The 14,887-nt window shown below is 36.7% G+C and overlaps 1 protein-coding gene across 3 annotated transcripts in view; it reads right to left on the bottom strand.

Moving 5' to 3' along the window:
- LOC123533472 (nuclear receptor corepressor 1-like) overlaps positions 1-14,887 on the bottom strand; it is a 137,963-nt gene that overhangs the window by 64,740 nt on the left and 58,336 nt on the right. For all 3 annotated transcript variants that reach the window (XM_053520313.1, XM_053520315.1, XM_053520314.1), the window contains exons 3-11: positions 13,707-13,891; positions 12,207-12,411; positions 7,436-7,603; positions 6,905-7,024; positions 5,167-5,223; positions 4,406-4,458; positions 3,846-3,912; positions 2,806-2,891; positions 1,786-1,872 (exon numbers count right to left, since the gene is read on the bottom strand). In XM_053520313.1, coding sequence (XP_053376288.1) covers positions 1,786-1,872; positions 2,806-2,891; positions 3,846-3,912; positions 4,406-4,458; positions 5,167-5,223; positions 6,905-7,024; positions 7,436-7,603; positions 12,207-12,411; positions 13,707-13,891 — 1,028 coding nt within the window. The remainder of the gene's footprint in view (positions 1-1,785; positions 1,873-2,805; positions 2,892-3,845; positions 3,913-4,405; positions 4,459-5,166; positions 5,224-6,904; positions 7,025-7,435; positions 7,604-12,206; positions 12,412-13,706; positions 13,892-14,887) is intronic.

The raw sequence follows: 14,887 nt of genomic DNA, 5'->3' as shown, positions 1-14,887 counted from the left end.
AGAGCTGTTTGTTGACAGCGTGCTCGACTATTTGAAGCATTGATAGAAGTATAGGGTAAAAATATTACCTGTGATTTTCAGACAAAAATAAAGGAATAGATAAGACAAACAATGTACCTTCATTTGTGGATTTGGATAAGTCTTGCACTGTATGGTAATGTGTGACCATGATGGTAAGCAAGTGTTCAAAGTCATATATCAAACAGTTAATAAACAAAATATCGAATAGTATGCGAAACTTAACTAATTTCTATGTCCAAACAAGAGCTGTCCGTAAGACAGCGCGCACTCCACTATTCAGGGATTTGACAGTAAAATGAATACATGTCTCAATAAGAGACCTCTCCTTTAAAGGGAAGATACACCATGGGGCATAATTCTGTCAAGAACACAAATTAGAGTAATTGGGATTGCTACCACACATGCAGATGATGCTGGTAAAGATATACTTTGAGTTTCAAGTCATTACCTTATATAGTACCAAAGTTATGTCCAGAAAACGAAGTTTGTTAAAAATTTAAGTATGAAAGGGGCATAATTTGGTCAAAAATACAAACAAGAGTTATAGGGATTGTTACCTCACATGCAGATGATGATGATAAAGATACATTTTAAGTTTCAAGTCTTTATCTTATATTGCATTAAAGTTATATCCAGAAAGCGAAGATTACAAAAAACTTTGAGTACAAAAGGGGCCTAATTCTGTCAAAAATACAATTAGGGTTATGGGGTTTGTAACCACACATGCAGATGATGATTATAAAGAAACATTTTTAATTTCAAGTCATTATCTTTTGAAGTACCAAAGATATGTCTATAAAAAAAGCTTTCGAAAAAATTTAACCTGAGAATAATTCCAAGTATAACAACTTGGTGACCTTGACCTTGGGTATATTGGGCCCAAACTCTGCATATACTTTGTTTGTATGCTGCACAGTGTTTATGTGAACTTACAGTAAGATATAAGCAATAGTAACAAAGATATGACAGAAAAACTAAGGTTGCCGAAAAACTTTAACCTTAAAAATAACCTAAGTATATAACATCTTGATGATCTTGACCTTGGCTCTGCCCCTACATATACTTTGTATACTGGACAATGTTTATGTGAAGTTACAGTAACATATAAGCAATAGTAACAAAGATATGACAGAAAAACAAAGGTTGCCAAAAAAAATTTAACCCTAAAAATAACCCAAGTATAACGCCTTGGTGGCCTTGACCTTGGGTTTAATGGGCTCAGCTCCTATACATACTTTAACTGTATACTGGACAATGTTTATGTGAAGTTACAATAAGATATAAGCAACAGTAACAAAGATATGACAGAAAAACAAAGGTTGCCGAAAAACTTTAACCTTAAAAATAACCAAAGTATAACAGCTTGGTGACCTTGACCTTGGGTATATACTGGGCTCAGCCCCTAAACATACATTGTTTGTATACTGGACAATGTTTATGTGAAGTTACAGTAAGATGTAAACAATAGTAACAAAGATATGACAGAAAAACAAAGGTTGTCGAAAAACTTTAACCAAGAGGGGTCACAGGGACTAGTAGAATAGCCCCCCTTTTCTCCGAATTGTGGAGCTAAAAACTGACTATTGAGGCCCTTTCTTAGAGAAAATATCAACAAATTGGCTATTGAGGCCCTTTTTGATGTAGAATTTTATTTGAAATTAACAAGAGTTTGCCATGTTCTTCTGCAAATTTGAGACAATCCTGGAAAGAGGCTAAGCTACCAATAACAATGTAAAGATTTTATAAATGCATTATCCTTCATACCTGCTCAGACGTTCCTTATCATCTCTCGCCTTCTTCAATTCAGGGAAAATCTTCTCAAAATATTCTCGTAGTTTTGCCTCTTTAGCTCTGATGGAATAAAATATGAAAGGTAAAGGTAAGCTTTATTCAACGTCGTATATAATCCAACATACAACACGAGCTACAAAGCTCTTGTGCAACAAACTAGGTACTTACCTGTGCTTATTTTACCTCCTGGTACAATACTTTTAATGCTGAGTGCCAAGCAAGGGAGCTACCAGTAAAATTTTTCATATCTGTGGTATTACGTGGCCGGGGATCAAACCCTAGACCTCCCGCACTCAAAGCGGACACTCTACCACTAGACAACTGAGGCGATGGAGACAATATACAGTCAAATCCTTACATATTTTTGTTTATGAGGACATGAATTCCTGAATTTCAACCTTTGAAAATAAAATGAATGGGAAGTAACCTTGTTCAATGGGAATAAATTTCATGGATTAACTGAACCACCAAATACATGAAAATTAGTTATCTCTGAATACTCATGCTTTCAATGAACAGCAAAATTGTAGTTACTAATGGGATTAAGATAAACTGATATGTTTCTTTTGAAGTGCATGTACATTCTTAGCAAAGACTAAATTATCTAAATATTTTGATCTTCCTTATAAATCAGAGGTGGAGGATGAATGATTTCAGATACAATGTCTTTTTTATCAAATTGTCATAGAGAACACAAGTATTGCCCATGTCTAACTTCAGAACATGTGATCCGCAGATCTGTACTAAGTGGTCTGACTGTGGGCCTGTCTTTTTCATTGTTTTGTTTTTACATAATTTTACAAATCTTGCCTGTAAATCCACTGAACAGCACAACTGATGAAAACTATATTTTTCAATGTGAAATTATCAGATATATTTTAGTATTTATTTCAATAACATTACAAACAATAACTGGTAGATATTTGTCTATCAGACTACTGCATATGAAATGGAAAAAATCTTATATTTTCCAGTTAAGACAAGAAAACTTACTTTCTTTTAGGATTATTTTCCCATTTTTCTACTTTCTTTACCCAGGCCTGCATCAGCTGATCATATCTCTGGGTCAGATATCTTTCCTGCAATCATTAATCATTCATAAGTGAAGAAATTTCAATTCTTCCACCTTACAATTAAGCTAAAAATTTCATATACAGTAAAACACACAATAAGTTGCAGTTGTTTGTAAACTGAAGTTAAACAAAAAAGATCAGTAAAGTTTTCTGATTTTAATGTTTAAATCTTTGTTGACAGGGAAATTCCAATGAACTGGATTAAGGTCACAGTGACAGGGCCACGGAGCCACATTCCAGCTTCAGTGAAGGAGAAAGACCACATGTGCCAGCCTATATAGTATTATATTATACCATATTTATAAAGTGCCCTTTCCATGATAAGCACATTCAAAGGCGCTTTACATACATACAAATGCAGCTACTTAGGGCACCAAATTAATCCTCTACTAGAACAGACACAGAGCAATCTGACCAGAGGGACAGAGTGAAAGAAAGCCCCCAAAACAGAGAGAGAAAAATCCATCAGATACAGGCCTGTAAGGCTAACTTAGCCTAGCTCTTTGCAAACAGTCTGGTTCTTTGACGTGTCTGGTGTATAGCACCAAATCATACAGTGCCATCTTTCCTGGAAAGAACCAGTACTGACCTCTTAGTTAGGTAAATAAGAAATTTCCGAGACCTAAGAGCTAAGAAATTTCCAGTGTTTGAACCTATGCACTCTCCCATTAATAAGCAAAGACATAAACAGATAGGTAGAACTACCAATATTATACCAGCTAGTTTGAGGACTTTTTCATGAAAAAAATTAAATTTGGCTGATAAAAACTGAGAGTAGTAAGGCATATATTGTATGAAGTGTACAACCTTTACCACTGAGCTACACAGACACCAGTATAAAGAGATTATTCAGTATACTGATACCCCTGCTAGTTCTTACATGATTTTATGATGTTTGTTTACATTCTACTAACAGTTTTAAAGCAGCATCTTCATAAACAAAACATAAACTAAGCATACCCTTATCTTTCTGGCCTGGTGCCTCTTCTTGAAATGTAGAATTAGTCTTGGCTTGAACAATGCAAACCTGTAAAATATACAAAAGTTTGACAATAAACACAAATGACCCGGCCTTCTCCAAACTTATATATTCTTGCTATATATCTGATATACACACAAAAAAAAACATGCCTTGTCTAAAGCAATTCTTTATTCAAAGTGCATAAGCCCTCCACTGGTGATCATCCGCGACAGTTTCAAACATTCACCAGATCATTAATATGTTTGTTTTGTTTTCAGTTATACCTACAAAATTTGGTTCATATGCTGACCTTTCAGCTTTAATGTTGAAGAAAGACTCAAGGTGACCATCTGGGCATCACCTCTGGTACAGAACCATCAGCCTTCTACAAGCTAGAAGGATGGTTTCTCAATGGAAATGAATCAAGTAGACTTCCAACCCACAAAAGTCAGGGTAATACAAAAAGACCCTAACTACTGGACCGTGAAGGTCCAATTCAAACAAAGCTGATTTCTCTCTCAGTTTAGTTCATTGAACTGCAAGATTTGCTGGTACTCACTTTCGTTTGTTTTCATGATATATAGGAGCATCTGACGGCTGGTTGTACAGAGGCTGAAACAGTAAAAATAGGGCAGACTAAACTTACAAGACAACATCAATACAAACTGAAGGAAAATAAACAACAAATATCAATGTGAAGAATTTCTTTATGGGTTCCTCAGAAGAACTAAACTTGCAGTCTAAATACATCTTTGAAAACATTAATATTACTGTCCCATGATTCTATAAATACAGGGAACTTACACATTTTGCATTTTCAGTTGATTTTTTTCTACATGTATATTTCTGAAACTGCTGTGTCACTTTAAAAGACGTTGCAGTCAACTTCTCTAGACATACTGAAAATCTATTATATAACAAGAGATACTTTAAAATGGCCCAACAACAAAGATTTTGGGGAAGTTTTCTTTTAGAAATAAACTTCACTTCACTTCACATTTATAATACAAAACAGCTCTGTTTTTATTCTGTTGTAAATCAAATTGACAAACTCTTGATAATTTGGCAACTTCCCAGCTATAATTGTGGAGGAAGACATCAGCAATCTCTCCAGGCATTATTTCAGGCACTGTGTACCTTGGCTGAATCAGCAACTTTCCTAAAGCCATCTGGAAAGCTGCCTCGTATCTAAGATTCTTCATCCTTTGGAGGATTTCAAACCTCCTATGGTAACAGGCAAGTGATTAGAGGTAAGAGACCTTAAATGCTCAGTCAGAGGTGACCCCCAGTAAAAAACAGATGACACAGATGAACACGTACCAGATCAACTTTAGGACCCAACTTGGACAAAATATTGTGTGCTTCAGCAGCCTTTTTCTGAAAAGACAACAAAACATAACAAACACATTCCTTTACTTTGACTATTTTGCCAACAGCATTACAGATGTTTTACAACTAAAAAGATATTTTAACTTTTGTTTTTTTCAGCCAGTACCAGTATTAACATTGTCCACAAACAGGGTTTTACTTTTTTGGTGTCAATGGTTCATAAGCCTGACAAGTAGTTCATAACAGCCTGTAATGAATAAATGGCTAACACTAACTGACTTTTAAAGCTTAACTCTATAATTAAATCATCAAACAGAACAATCTTCTACAACTCTCAATTTTCTGCCTCCATCCTTGAAGCTTGTAGCTGACCTAGAACTAACTTGTTCTCCACTACCAACTGACAACTTTGACAGAAATCATATTATTCTCATCTTTCTGAATATTTGCCTTATTCTGGTGATCAAACTTGTAGCCCCTGTTTGGATAGTCATGTACAAAGAAGACAAAACCAGGGATCATCCTATGTCAAAATTTTAGGGAGAAGTGACTTCTCCCCTCCACAGAATTTAGAGAGAAGTTGAGGAATTTAAGAAGAATCGGCATAGCATTCAGTTTCCTGCCTATATATATCCACTTTCTATGGGTCTAGCTGTAACTTATAAACAGTAATTATTTAAGGAAATTGATTCTTGCATTATCATTTTCATGAATTTCTAAATAAAGTATAAACTTAGCTATGAAAAAGTCGCCTTTAAATTCTTATCCGAAATTTACATGTCTAAGACTCGTAAATTTATCAGGTGCACAATCAAAACGCAGTGAAAATTTTCATTCATGTTTTGATTCTCGTGCTTTTATAATGCCTGATTTTTGCATCAACTTGTTCAGATTTATACATTTAATTTATTTATTTTTTCGAAAATAATACCAATCTCGTAGATAATGGCGATCTTTTTACAATATTTTGTACAGCAGTTCTGACGTCCGCGAAATCATTTTTTATCCACTGTACCCGAACCATTCATTTACAGAAATTGGCCGTAATAATGGTAATTGAAATAATTTTTGAAGTAATCTTTAATAAAATGAAAGAATAATATACAACTGTTGCATAAGATCATGCTCTCGTTAAGTTAATCGGCTTTTTACACGTCGATTGAAAATTTTCAAAATGGCGGCGGCTTACAATATTACTGACACTGTGGGATATTAATGCTACGATTGGCAGAAGTTTGATGGCGAGTAGGCGGGGTTATGGATTTATCGATAATTTAATCTAGAATATGCATCAAGTTTTACAACTTTAAGTAAACAGATAATAACTCGCTGAAAAACTCGGCGATTCAGATTTCGCCCGGAGACGATAATTAGGCGAAGCGGCTGACTTTAAAGCGACGATATCCCTCAAATCGCCTTGTAGGATGATCCCTGCAAACACTTTACTGTGATTAAACTTGAACCTCATAGACTTTATAAATGATAAAAAAAACCCCAAGAAATAGTGTAAATTCTAACATATTTTCTTTCATTTTTATAACCATTTTCAACCTGATCTTTGTACAAATCTACTAGCTTTATTTCTTAAGTAAGATAGTTTTCATATCGCATAAACATTTTCTTTTAGCCTTTATTCTTAGGGTTAAATCTGTTGCTGATGATAAAGAAATTCCACAACAATACTAATTCTGTTTCTCAATAAAAACTATTCTAATTAGTTGTAACTTACTCTGTTTTCAGCATATATTATCTGAGCAATACTCTGGTGTTTCATGTCGACAGAAATTGATTCAGGAACTTCTTCAGATTCTACAAACTCTTTATGTTTGCTTGCAGCTTCTTCCTGTTGCTATAGAAAGAGAAACTCTATATATGAAAATGTGATTTATAACCTTTTTACTGATTGATCAAATGAAATGAATCTTTGGTCTGGTTAATACTGTCTTTGGTGAATATTACAATGTTGCCACTTCTATTTTCAGCTATGTTATTCCTTTAATCTCAAGGGGCACAAGCATCTAAATGTCACTTTATTTCAAAAACAGGGTGTGGAAAACTCTAACATTATCAGTAAAAGACGAACAGTGATAGTTATGCATATTGGGCAAGCATTTGGGGGAAAAACATCTACTCTCTTCCTGCCACTAGGAAAAGTAGTGAAGATTTAGAGAGGCATTTACAGATGTAAGCAGAAACACGTTTTCCAAAATGTATTTTAAAGCATCAGTTTATGCTGGGACTTTCTTCCACTCTTTTATACCTGTTTCTTTTTCAGTTTCATCTGTATCTGTTGCTCCACTAAGGCAATTTCCCGATCAATCCTGCTGATATTCTGTAATAATTCATCCTTGACCTTCTGAACCTTGAGAGTCTCCTCTGGTGGTAAGGTGGGGGAAATAGCCTCTGTCTGTGGATTATATGCTGGCTCCTAAGATACATGTAGAAAAAAAACCATAATGTAACAAATACAGTTTGAACAGCCTTAGTAGTCACCTGTATTAAGCAAGCACTTGCCATATGCAGCCAGTCAGTATTTTTTTTTATAACTTGTCTTTTGTTCTAATATTCACCTGATTTAATGAGCTACCTGCCTCTAGCAGCCACACTCCTAGCCACTCCTTTGACTGTATACTGCAAAGATTGTTGTTTTTTTTCAGGTTTTGTCTGCCTTTTCGTTCTTAAAATCAAACTGTTTTATTTTTTTTAAATCATTTACCAGTATACATTTACGCTTACCTGACAATCACAGCTGGATTTTGGAACAAGGAACAATGCCACGAAATTAATTTAAAATTGGGATAACAGTTTTACACTCAGGAGAATTTCAAAGTTTTCCAAACAGCCATATTTTCAAATCAAGCCAGTAGCCTGAGGCGAGGGATTAAAACATTTTCCATATATCTTCATATAGAGAAAACTAGCCCCGCCCAACAGTGGCCATGTTTTCTTTACAAAACCGGAGCATTTGAAAGAATTTGGTAGAGGGTGACCCAAGGAACGTTTGCTACAAAATTATTATTGGCCAGTAGTTCCAAAAGATTCTCAAAGTTTTCCATACAGACATAATGGGAAAATCAACCCTAGTAGTCATTTTAACTAAACAAATAATCTGAAAGAATTTAATAGAGGTTCACACAAAAAACATTTCTGTGGAATAATTTCATCCCTTTCAGTTGCCACAGCAACCAGAATTCTAAAGGGATGACCTAGATTTGAAGCAATCTTTAAAGGGGCCATTCGAACAATATTTCTGTGGAATTTGGTTGAAATGGGCTAATCAGTTAAGGAGATGTTCTTTAAACAAGAGGACCATGATGGTCCTGAATCGCTCACCTCTTCCCACATGACCCAGTTTTGAGTATGACGTCGTTTTTTCTATTATTTGACATAGTGACCTAGTTTTTGAGCTCATGTGACCCAGTTTTGAACTTGACCTAGATATTATCAAGATAAAAATTCTGACCAATTTTCATGAAGATCCATTGAAAAATATGGTCTCTAGAGAGGATCACAAGGTTTTTCTATTATTTGACCTATTGACCTAGTTTTCGAAGGTACGTGACCCTGTTTTGAACTTTATCTAGATATCATCAAGGTGAACATTCTCACTAATTTTCATGAAGATCTCATGAAAAATATGGCCTCTAGAGAGGTCACAAGGTTTTTCTATTTTTATACCTACTGGCCTACTTTTTGACCGCACGTGACCCAGTTTCGAACTTGACCTAGATATCATCAAGGTGAATATTCAGATCAATTTTCATGAAGATCCATAGAAAAATATGGCCTCTAGAGAGGTCAAAAGATTTTAATAATTTTAGACCTACTAACCTAGTTTTTGAACGAGGTTGACCCAGTTTCAAACTTTACCTAGATATCATCAAGATGAACATTCAGACCAACTTTCATACAGATCCCATGAAAAGTATGGCCTCTAGAGAGGTCACAAGATTTTTTTATTATTTGACCTACTGACCTAGTTTTTGAAGGCACGTGACCCAGTTTCAAATTTGGCCTAGATATCATCAAGGTGAACATTCTGACCAATTTTTATGGAGATCCATTCACAAGTATGGCCTCTAGAGAGGTCACAAGGTTTTTCTATTTTTAGACCTACTGACCTAGTTTTTGACCGCACATAACCCTGTTTCGAACTTGACCTAGATATCATCAAGATGAACATTCAGACCAATTTTCATACAGATCCCATGAAAAATATGGCCTTTAGAGAGGTCATAAGGTTTTTCTATTATTTGACCTACTGACCTAGTTTTAAATGGCACGCGACCCAGTTTCAAACTTGACCTAGATATCATCAAGGTGAACGTTCTGACCATTTTTCATGAAAATCTTGTGAAATATATGGCATCTAGAAAGGTCACAAGGTTTTTGACCTACTGACCTAGTTTTTGATGGCACGTGACCCAGTTTCGAACTTGACCTAGATATCATCAAGGTGAACATTCTGACCAATTTTCATGAAGATCTTGTGAAATATATGGCCTCTAGAGAGGTCACAAGGTTTTTCTATTATTAGATCTACTGACTTAGTTTTTGATGGCACGTGACCCAGTTTCGAACTTGACCTAGATATCATCAAGGTGAACATTCTGACCAATTTTCATGAAGATCTTGTGAAATATATGGCCTCTAGAGAGGTCACAAGGTTTTTCTATTTTTAGACCTACTGACCTAGTTTTTGATGGCACGTGACCCAGTTTCAAACTTGACCTAGATATCATCAAGATGAATATTCTGACCAACTTTCATAAAGATCCCATGAAAAATGTGACCTCTAGAGTGGCCACAAGCAAAAGTTTACAGACGCACGCACGCACGCACGGACGGACGACGGACACCGCGCGATAACAAAAGCTCACCTTGTCACTTTGTGACAGGTGAGCTAAAAATGTGGAGGACAGACAATGGACAGATGGAATACAGACATTCAACAATCGTAAAAGCTTACCATAAGCAATTTGTGCTCAAGTGAGCCAAAAAAAAAGAAACTAGAAAATGCTTTTGTAAAAAAGCGCATGTCTCCCCCAATGCAAAGTCCTATAGGCAAGAAGTCAAAAGGGGTCAGGAGCGAAAGTCAAAGAGACACTGATGGCTGGCTGCAATAGGGATTATCTACTTGGCATGTCCAGTCATCCTGCTAAATTTCAACACTCTTGGCCTAGTGGTTCTCAATTCACTGTTCAGGATTCTGTGACCTTGACCTTTGATCAAGTGACCTCAAAATAAATAGGGGTCATCTACTCTGCATGTCCAATCATCCTATTAAGTTTCAACATTGTAGGTCAAGTGGTTCTCAAGTTATTTCCAAAAAATAATTTTACATGAACAGGCCACTGTGACCTTGACCTTTAATAGACTGACCCCAAAATCAACAGGGGTCATCTTCTCTGCATGTTCAATCATCCTATGAAGTTTCAACATTCTTGGTCAAGTAGTTCTCAAGTTATTGATCGGAACTGGTTATCAATGTTCAGGCCCCTGTGACCTTGACCTTTAACGGAGTGACCCCAAAAACAACAGGGGTCATCTACTCTGCATGACCAATCATCCTATGAAGTTTCATCATTCATGGTCAAGTGGTGCTCAAGTTACTGACCAGAAATGGTTTTCAATGTTCAGGCCCCTGTGACCTTGACCTTTCACAGAGTGACCCCAAAATCGTTAGGGGTCATCTACTCTGCATGATCAATTATCCTATTAAGTTTCAACATTCTGGGTCAAGTGGTTCTCAAGTTACTGACCGGAAATGGTTTTCAATGGTCAGGCCCCTGTGACCTTGACCTTTAATGGAGTGACCCCAAAATCGATAGGGGTCATCTACTTTGCATGTACAATCACCCTATGAAGTTTCAACATTCTGGGTCAAGTGGTTCTCTAGTTATTGATTGGAAATGGTTTTCCATGTTCAGGCCCCTGTGACCTTGACCTTTGATGGAGTGACCCCAAAATCAATAGGGGTCGTCTACTCTTTATGACCAATCATCCTATGAAGTTTCAACATTCTGGGTCAAGTGGTTCTCTAGTTATTGATCGGAAATGGTTTTCCATGTTCAGGCCCCTGTGACCTTGACCTTTGATGGAGTGACCCCAAAATCAATAGGGGTTATCTACTCTTTATGACCAATCATCCTGTGAAGTTTCAACATTCTGGGTCAAGTGGTTCTCTAGTTATTGGTCGGAAATGGTTTTCAATGTTCAGGCCCCTGTGACCTTGACCTTTGACGGAGTGACCCCAAAAACTATAGGGGTCGTCTACTCCAGCAGCCCTACAACCCTATGAAGTTTGAAGGTTCTAGGTTAAATGGTTCTCCAGTTATTGCTCGGAAATGAAGTGTGACGTACGTACGGACGGACGGATGGACAGGGCAAAAACAATATGTCTCCTGGGGGAGACATAAATATAACATTTACAAATGATCACCTTTTCTGCATGCTGCCTTTGGCTGACTGAAGTATAACACTGAGAATTAAGTATTTGTCAACATTTAAATTCTTGCTTATTTAAGTGCTAAAGTCAGTTTGGAATGTGCTAGACTATCCATAACCTTATCCAAAACTGCATTCAAATTTTTGTTTATGTAAGTGTTGTATGCCATTTTTTCATAGTATTTCAGTAAAGTAAGTAAATTATGAATCAGAAGTTGAGGACAAATGACTTGGGTGTACTGTTCAGAAGAAAGAAAACTGCTCACCTTGGTGATATGTTGAGTTAAACAAATAAAATTTAGGTTATATAGCAATGATCAAGGAACACCCAAGGTGCCACACTGCGCACTGTTTCAGACAAAAATGGACAATGGGTAGAATGATCAACCTTCTGTGAGTAGATAGGTTCCTCACATGGAGAATTCTACACTGTACCCACATCACTGAGGGGCTGCCCACCTTGTCAAGTATTGAACAAGCTATCTGTAGTGTGATAGTCTTGTGCTCATGTTACTGAGTTTTCTATCAATATACAGGATGATATATGAAAATATCTAAAATATAAATCTGCATTTCATGCTCACCCGTTTAGGTTCTGTCTGACTGACATCAATGCTTAGAGGCTGTGCTAAATCAGGACGATCAATGGGTCCAAGGCGGGGTCTTTTAGGTGCTGTGGGTCCAGATGGCTGGGCAGCGCTGCTACTCATGGACACAGGCAGGCCTCCCTGGAGGTTCCCCATTGTCTCTTGTCTATAATGCTGTCCGTACGCTGATGGAGGCTCCGGTCTGAAGAATAAACAAATGTTCTTTTGCTACTCGTAAAGTTCTAGCATTAACATACTAATTCTATTATTTATAAATAACTGCGGATCATGAAATCCATGAAATGAAATTGAACAAACAAATAATTTCATTTCATTTTATGCCCACAAATCTATATGGCAATGAAACAGCTATTTTACCATTTCATGCCCAAGAAATATACTTGTTTCATTGATACTGTTGTAATTTATATATCATTATACTGTAGTCTTGGTAAACAAGAGTGATCAAAATAAAATGGTTTACTTTCACTGAAAATATAATTTGTTTCCTATTATAGTTAAATGTTTACTGACATCTGTTTAACTAAATCACAAAATAGAGACGATCATTTGTTTATCAGAAATCTGAAGTCAATGTAAAATCAACAGCTGCTCCATCACAACATCTGCATATACATAGATTTTTATGAATATTGTAATCGTACGGGTATACGTCTCACCTTTTTTACCGAGATTCTTGTCAGGAAGGACCGATGCGACCTATACGTGGGTATAGGACAAGATCACAAGTTTTCCCTGGCTCAAAAAATTAAGAAAATCGATCTTTGTTTACACCGCATACCTTTACATTGAAGAGAATTCAAAGGGAGTAACTACATATGACCTGGGCATAGCTTAAAGCCAGTATCGGGACCCGGCGTCTTAAATGAATTTTGTATAAAAAATGTAAAATTAAGAGCTCCTGCAAGAGCTTTAAAGAAATGCTGTTTTCATTAAAATATATTTACAACACATTTCTATAACTCAACATTAAGTTTTTACCAAAACTTGTTTAAATACTCCAAACGTGTTTTCACACATTTTGCAAATACATCAAATCGACTGCAATTACAAGTTGCCGCAACACACAGGCCAATAATTAGGAGATGTTTGAGAAGCACTTTTCCAGAATTCTGTAGATCTTTTTTTCACTGCATCTTACACAAGTGCGACCTATACTCGTACGATGACGGTAATACTGCATGCTTAAGCATTCTATAGTTATTGTGTGGAAACCATTTTCCGTCTCAAGGTCAGTGATGTTGGCCTATTAACCCCAAACAACAATAAGGTTCATCTACTGACCATAGTCATCAATCCTATCAAGTAAAAGTTCTCACCAGTTACTGATCACAAACTTAATGGTTTTACAATGGACCAAGAGACATCAGCAGCACAATATATCCACACTTCTTTGAAATGGGGCATAACAAAAACCAAACTTCTGACTTTTTAAGTTCCCTGAGTATGCTTCAATAAAGACCTTGTAGTTTTTACCTATATTGTCTAGTCCTATCTACCCCAGGAGCATGGGTACCATGATGGTAGTCGAGGAGAGTTGGACGACGATGTTTCTGTATATGTAGTAAATCAGCATCATGGCTTGACGGTTGTGCGACTGGTATTCTGTCACGACTGAACTGTTCTCTCACATCACGTGCATGTTGCTCTACCACTTGTGACTGAAATATCAAACCTTTATTAACACAACGAAAAGCAGAACAAATGGATTTTATTTTTTAAACTTTCCTAATACCTTGGATTGGTGGTGTGAGTCTTCAACACCATGAAGACAAGGCAGTCTGAAAGACAGCTAAATCCCCCGCCACTGGTATGGATAGTGAAAGGGCAAACCTTTGACCTTGAGCTGTGACCTTGACCTTGAACTGACAGGGCTGACCCATGAATTCTGCACATCTTCTAGATGAGGTGATCATTTGACCCAAGTTTCATGAAAATCCTAAAAGGGATTTAGGAGATACAGAGCTCAAACCTTTGACCTTGAGTTGTGACCTTGACCTTGAGTTGACATGGCTGACTCATGAGTTCTTGATGAGGTGATCATTTGACCAAAGTTTAATGTAAATCCTTCAAGGGGTTTAGGAGATACAGAATGGACACAAAATGGAAGGCTCAAACCTTTGACTCTTAAGTTGTGACCTTGACCTTGAGCCAGCATGGCTGACTCATCAATTCTGCACATCATAGTCTCAAACCTTTGACCTTGAGTTGTGACCTTGACCTTGAGCCAACAAATGGTACTCTCAAACCTTTGACCTAGAGTTGTGACCTTGACCCAACATGGCTGACCCATGGGTTCTGCACATCGTCTCAATGAGGTGATCATTTGATTTAAGTTTCATGATTATCCTTCAAGGGGTTTAGGAGATACAGAGTGGACACGAAATGGAAGGCTCGAACCTTTGATCTTGAGTTGTGACCTTGACCTTGAACCGACATGGCTGAATTCATGGGTTCTGCACATTTTCTTGATGAGTTGATCATTTGACCTAAGTTTCATGAAAATCCTCCAAGGGGTTTAGGAGAAACAGAGCGGACACAAAATGTTACGGAAGGATGAAGACGGAAGGATGGATGGAGACCATTCAAAAAAAACAAAATAAAATAATAGCTTGTCAAACATGTAATGCCTCCCTTGATACATTCAGTAATTGCAC

This window comes from Mercenaria mercenaria, chromosome 12 (assembly GCF_021730395.1).
Source record: "Mercenaria mercenaria strain notata chromosome 12, MADL_Memer_1, whole genome shotgun sequence".
Classification (NCBI taxonomy): Eukaryota; Metazoa; Mollusca; class Bivalvia; order Venerida; family Veneridae; genus Mercenaria; species Mercenaria mercenaria.
This window is presented reverse-complemented; position numbering and strand designations above follow the sequence as displayed.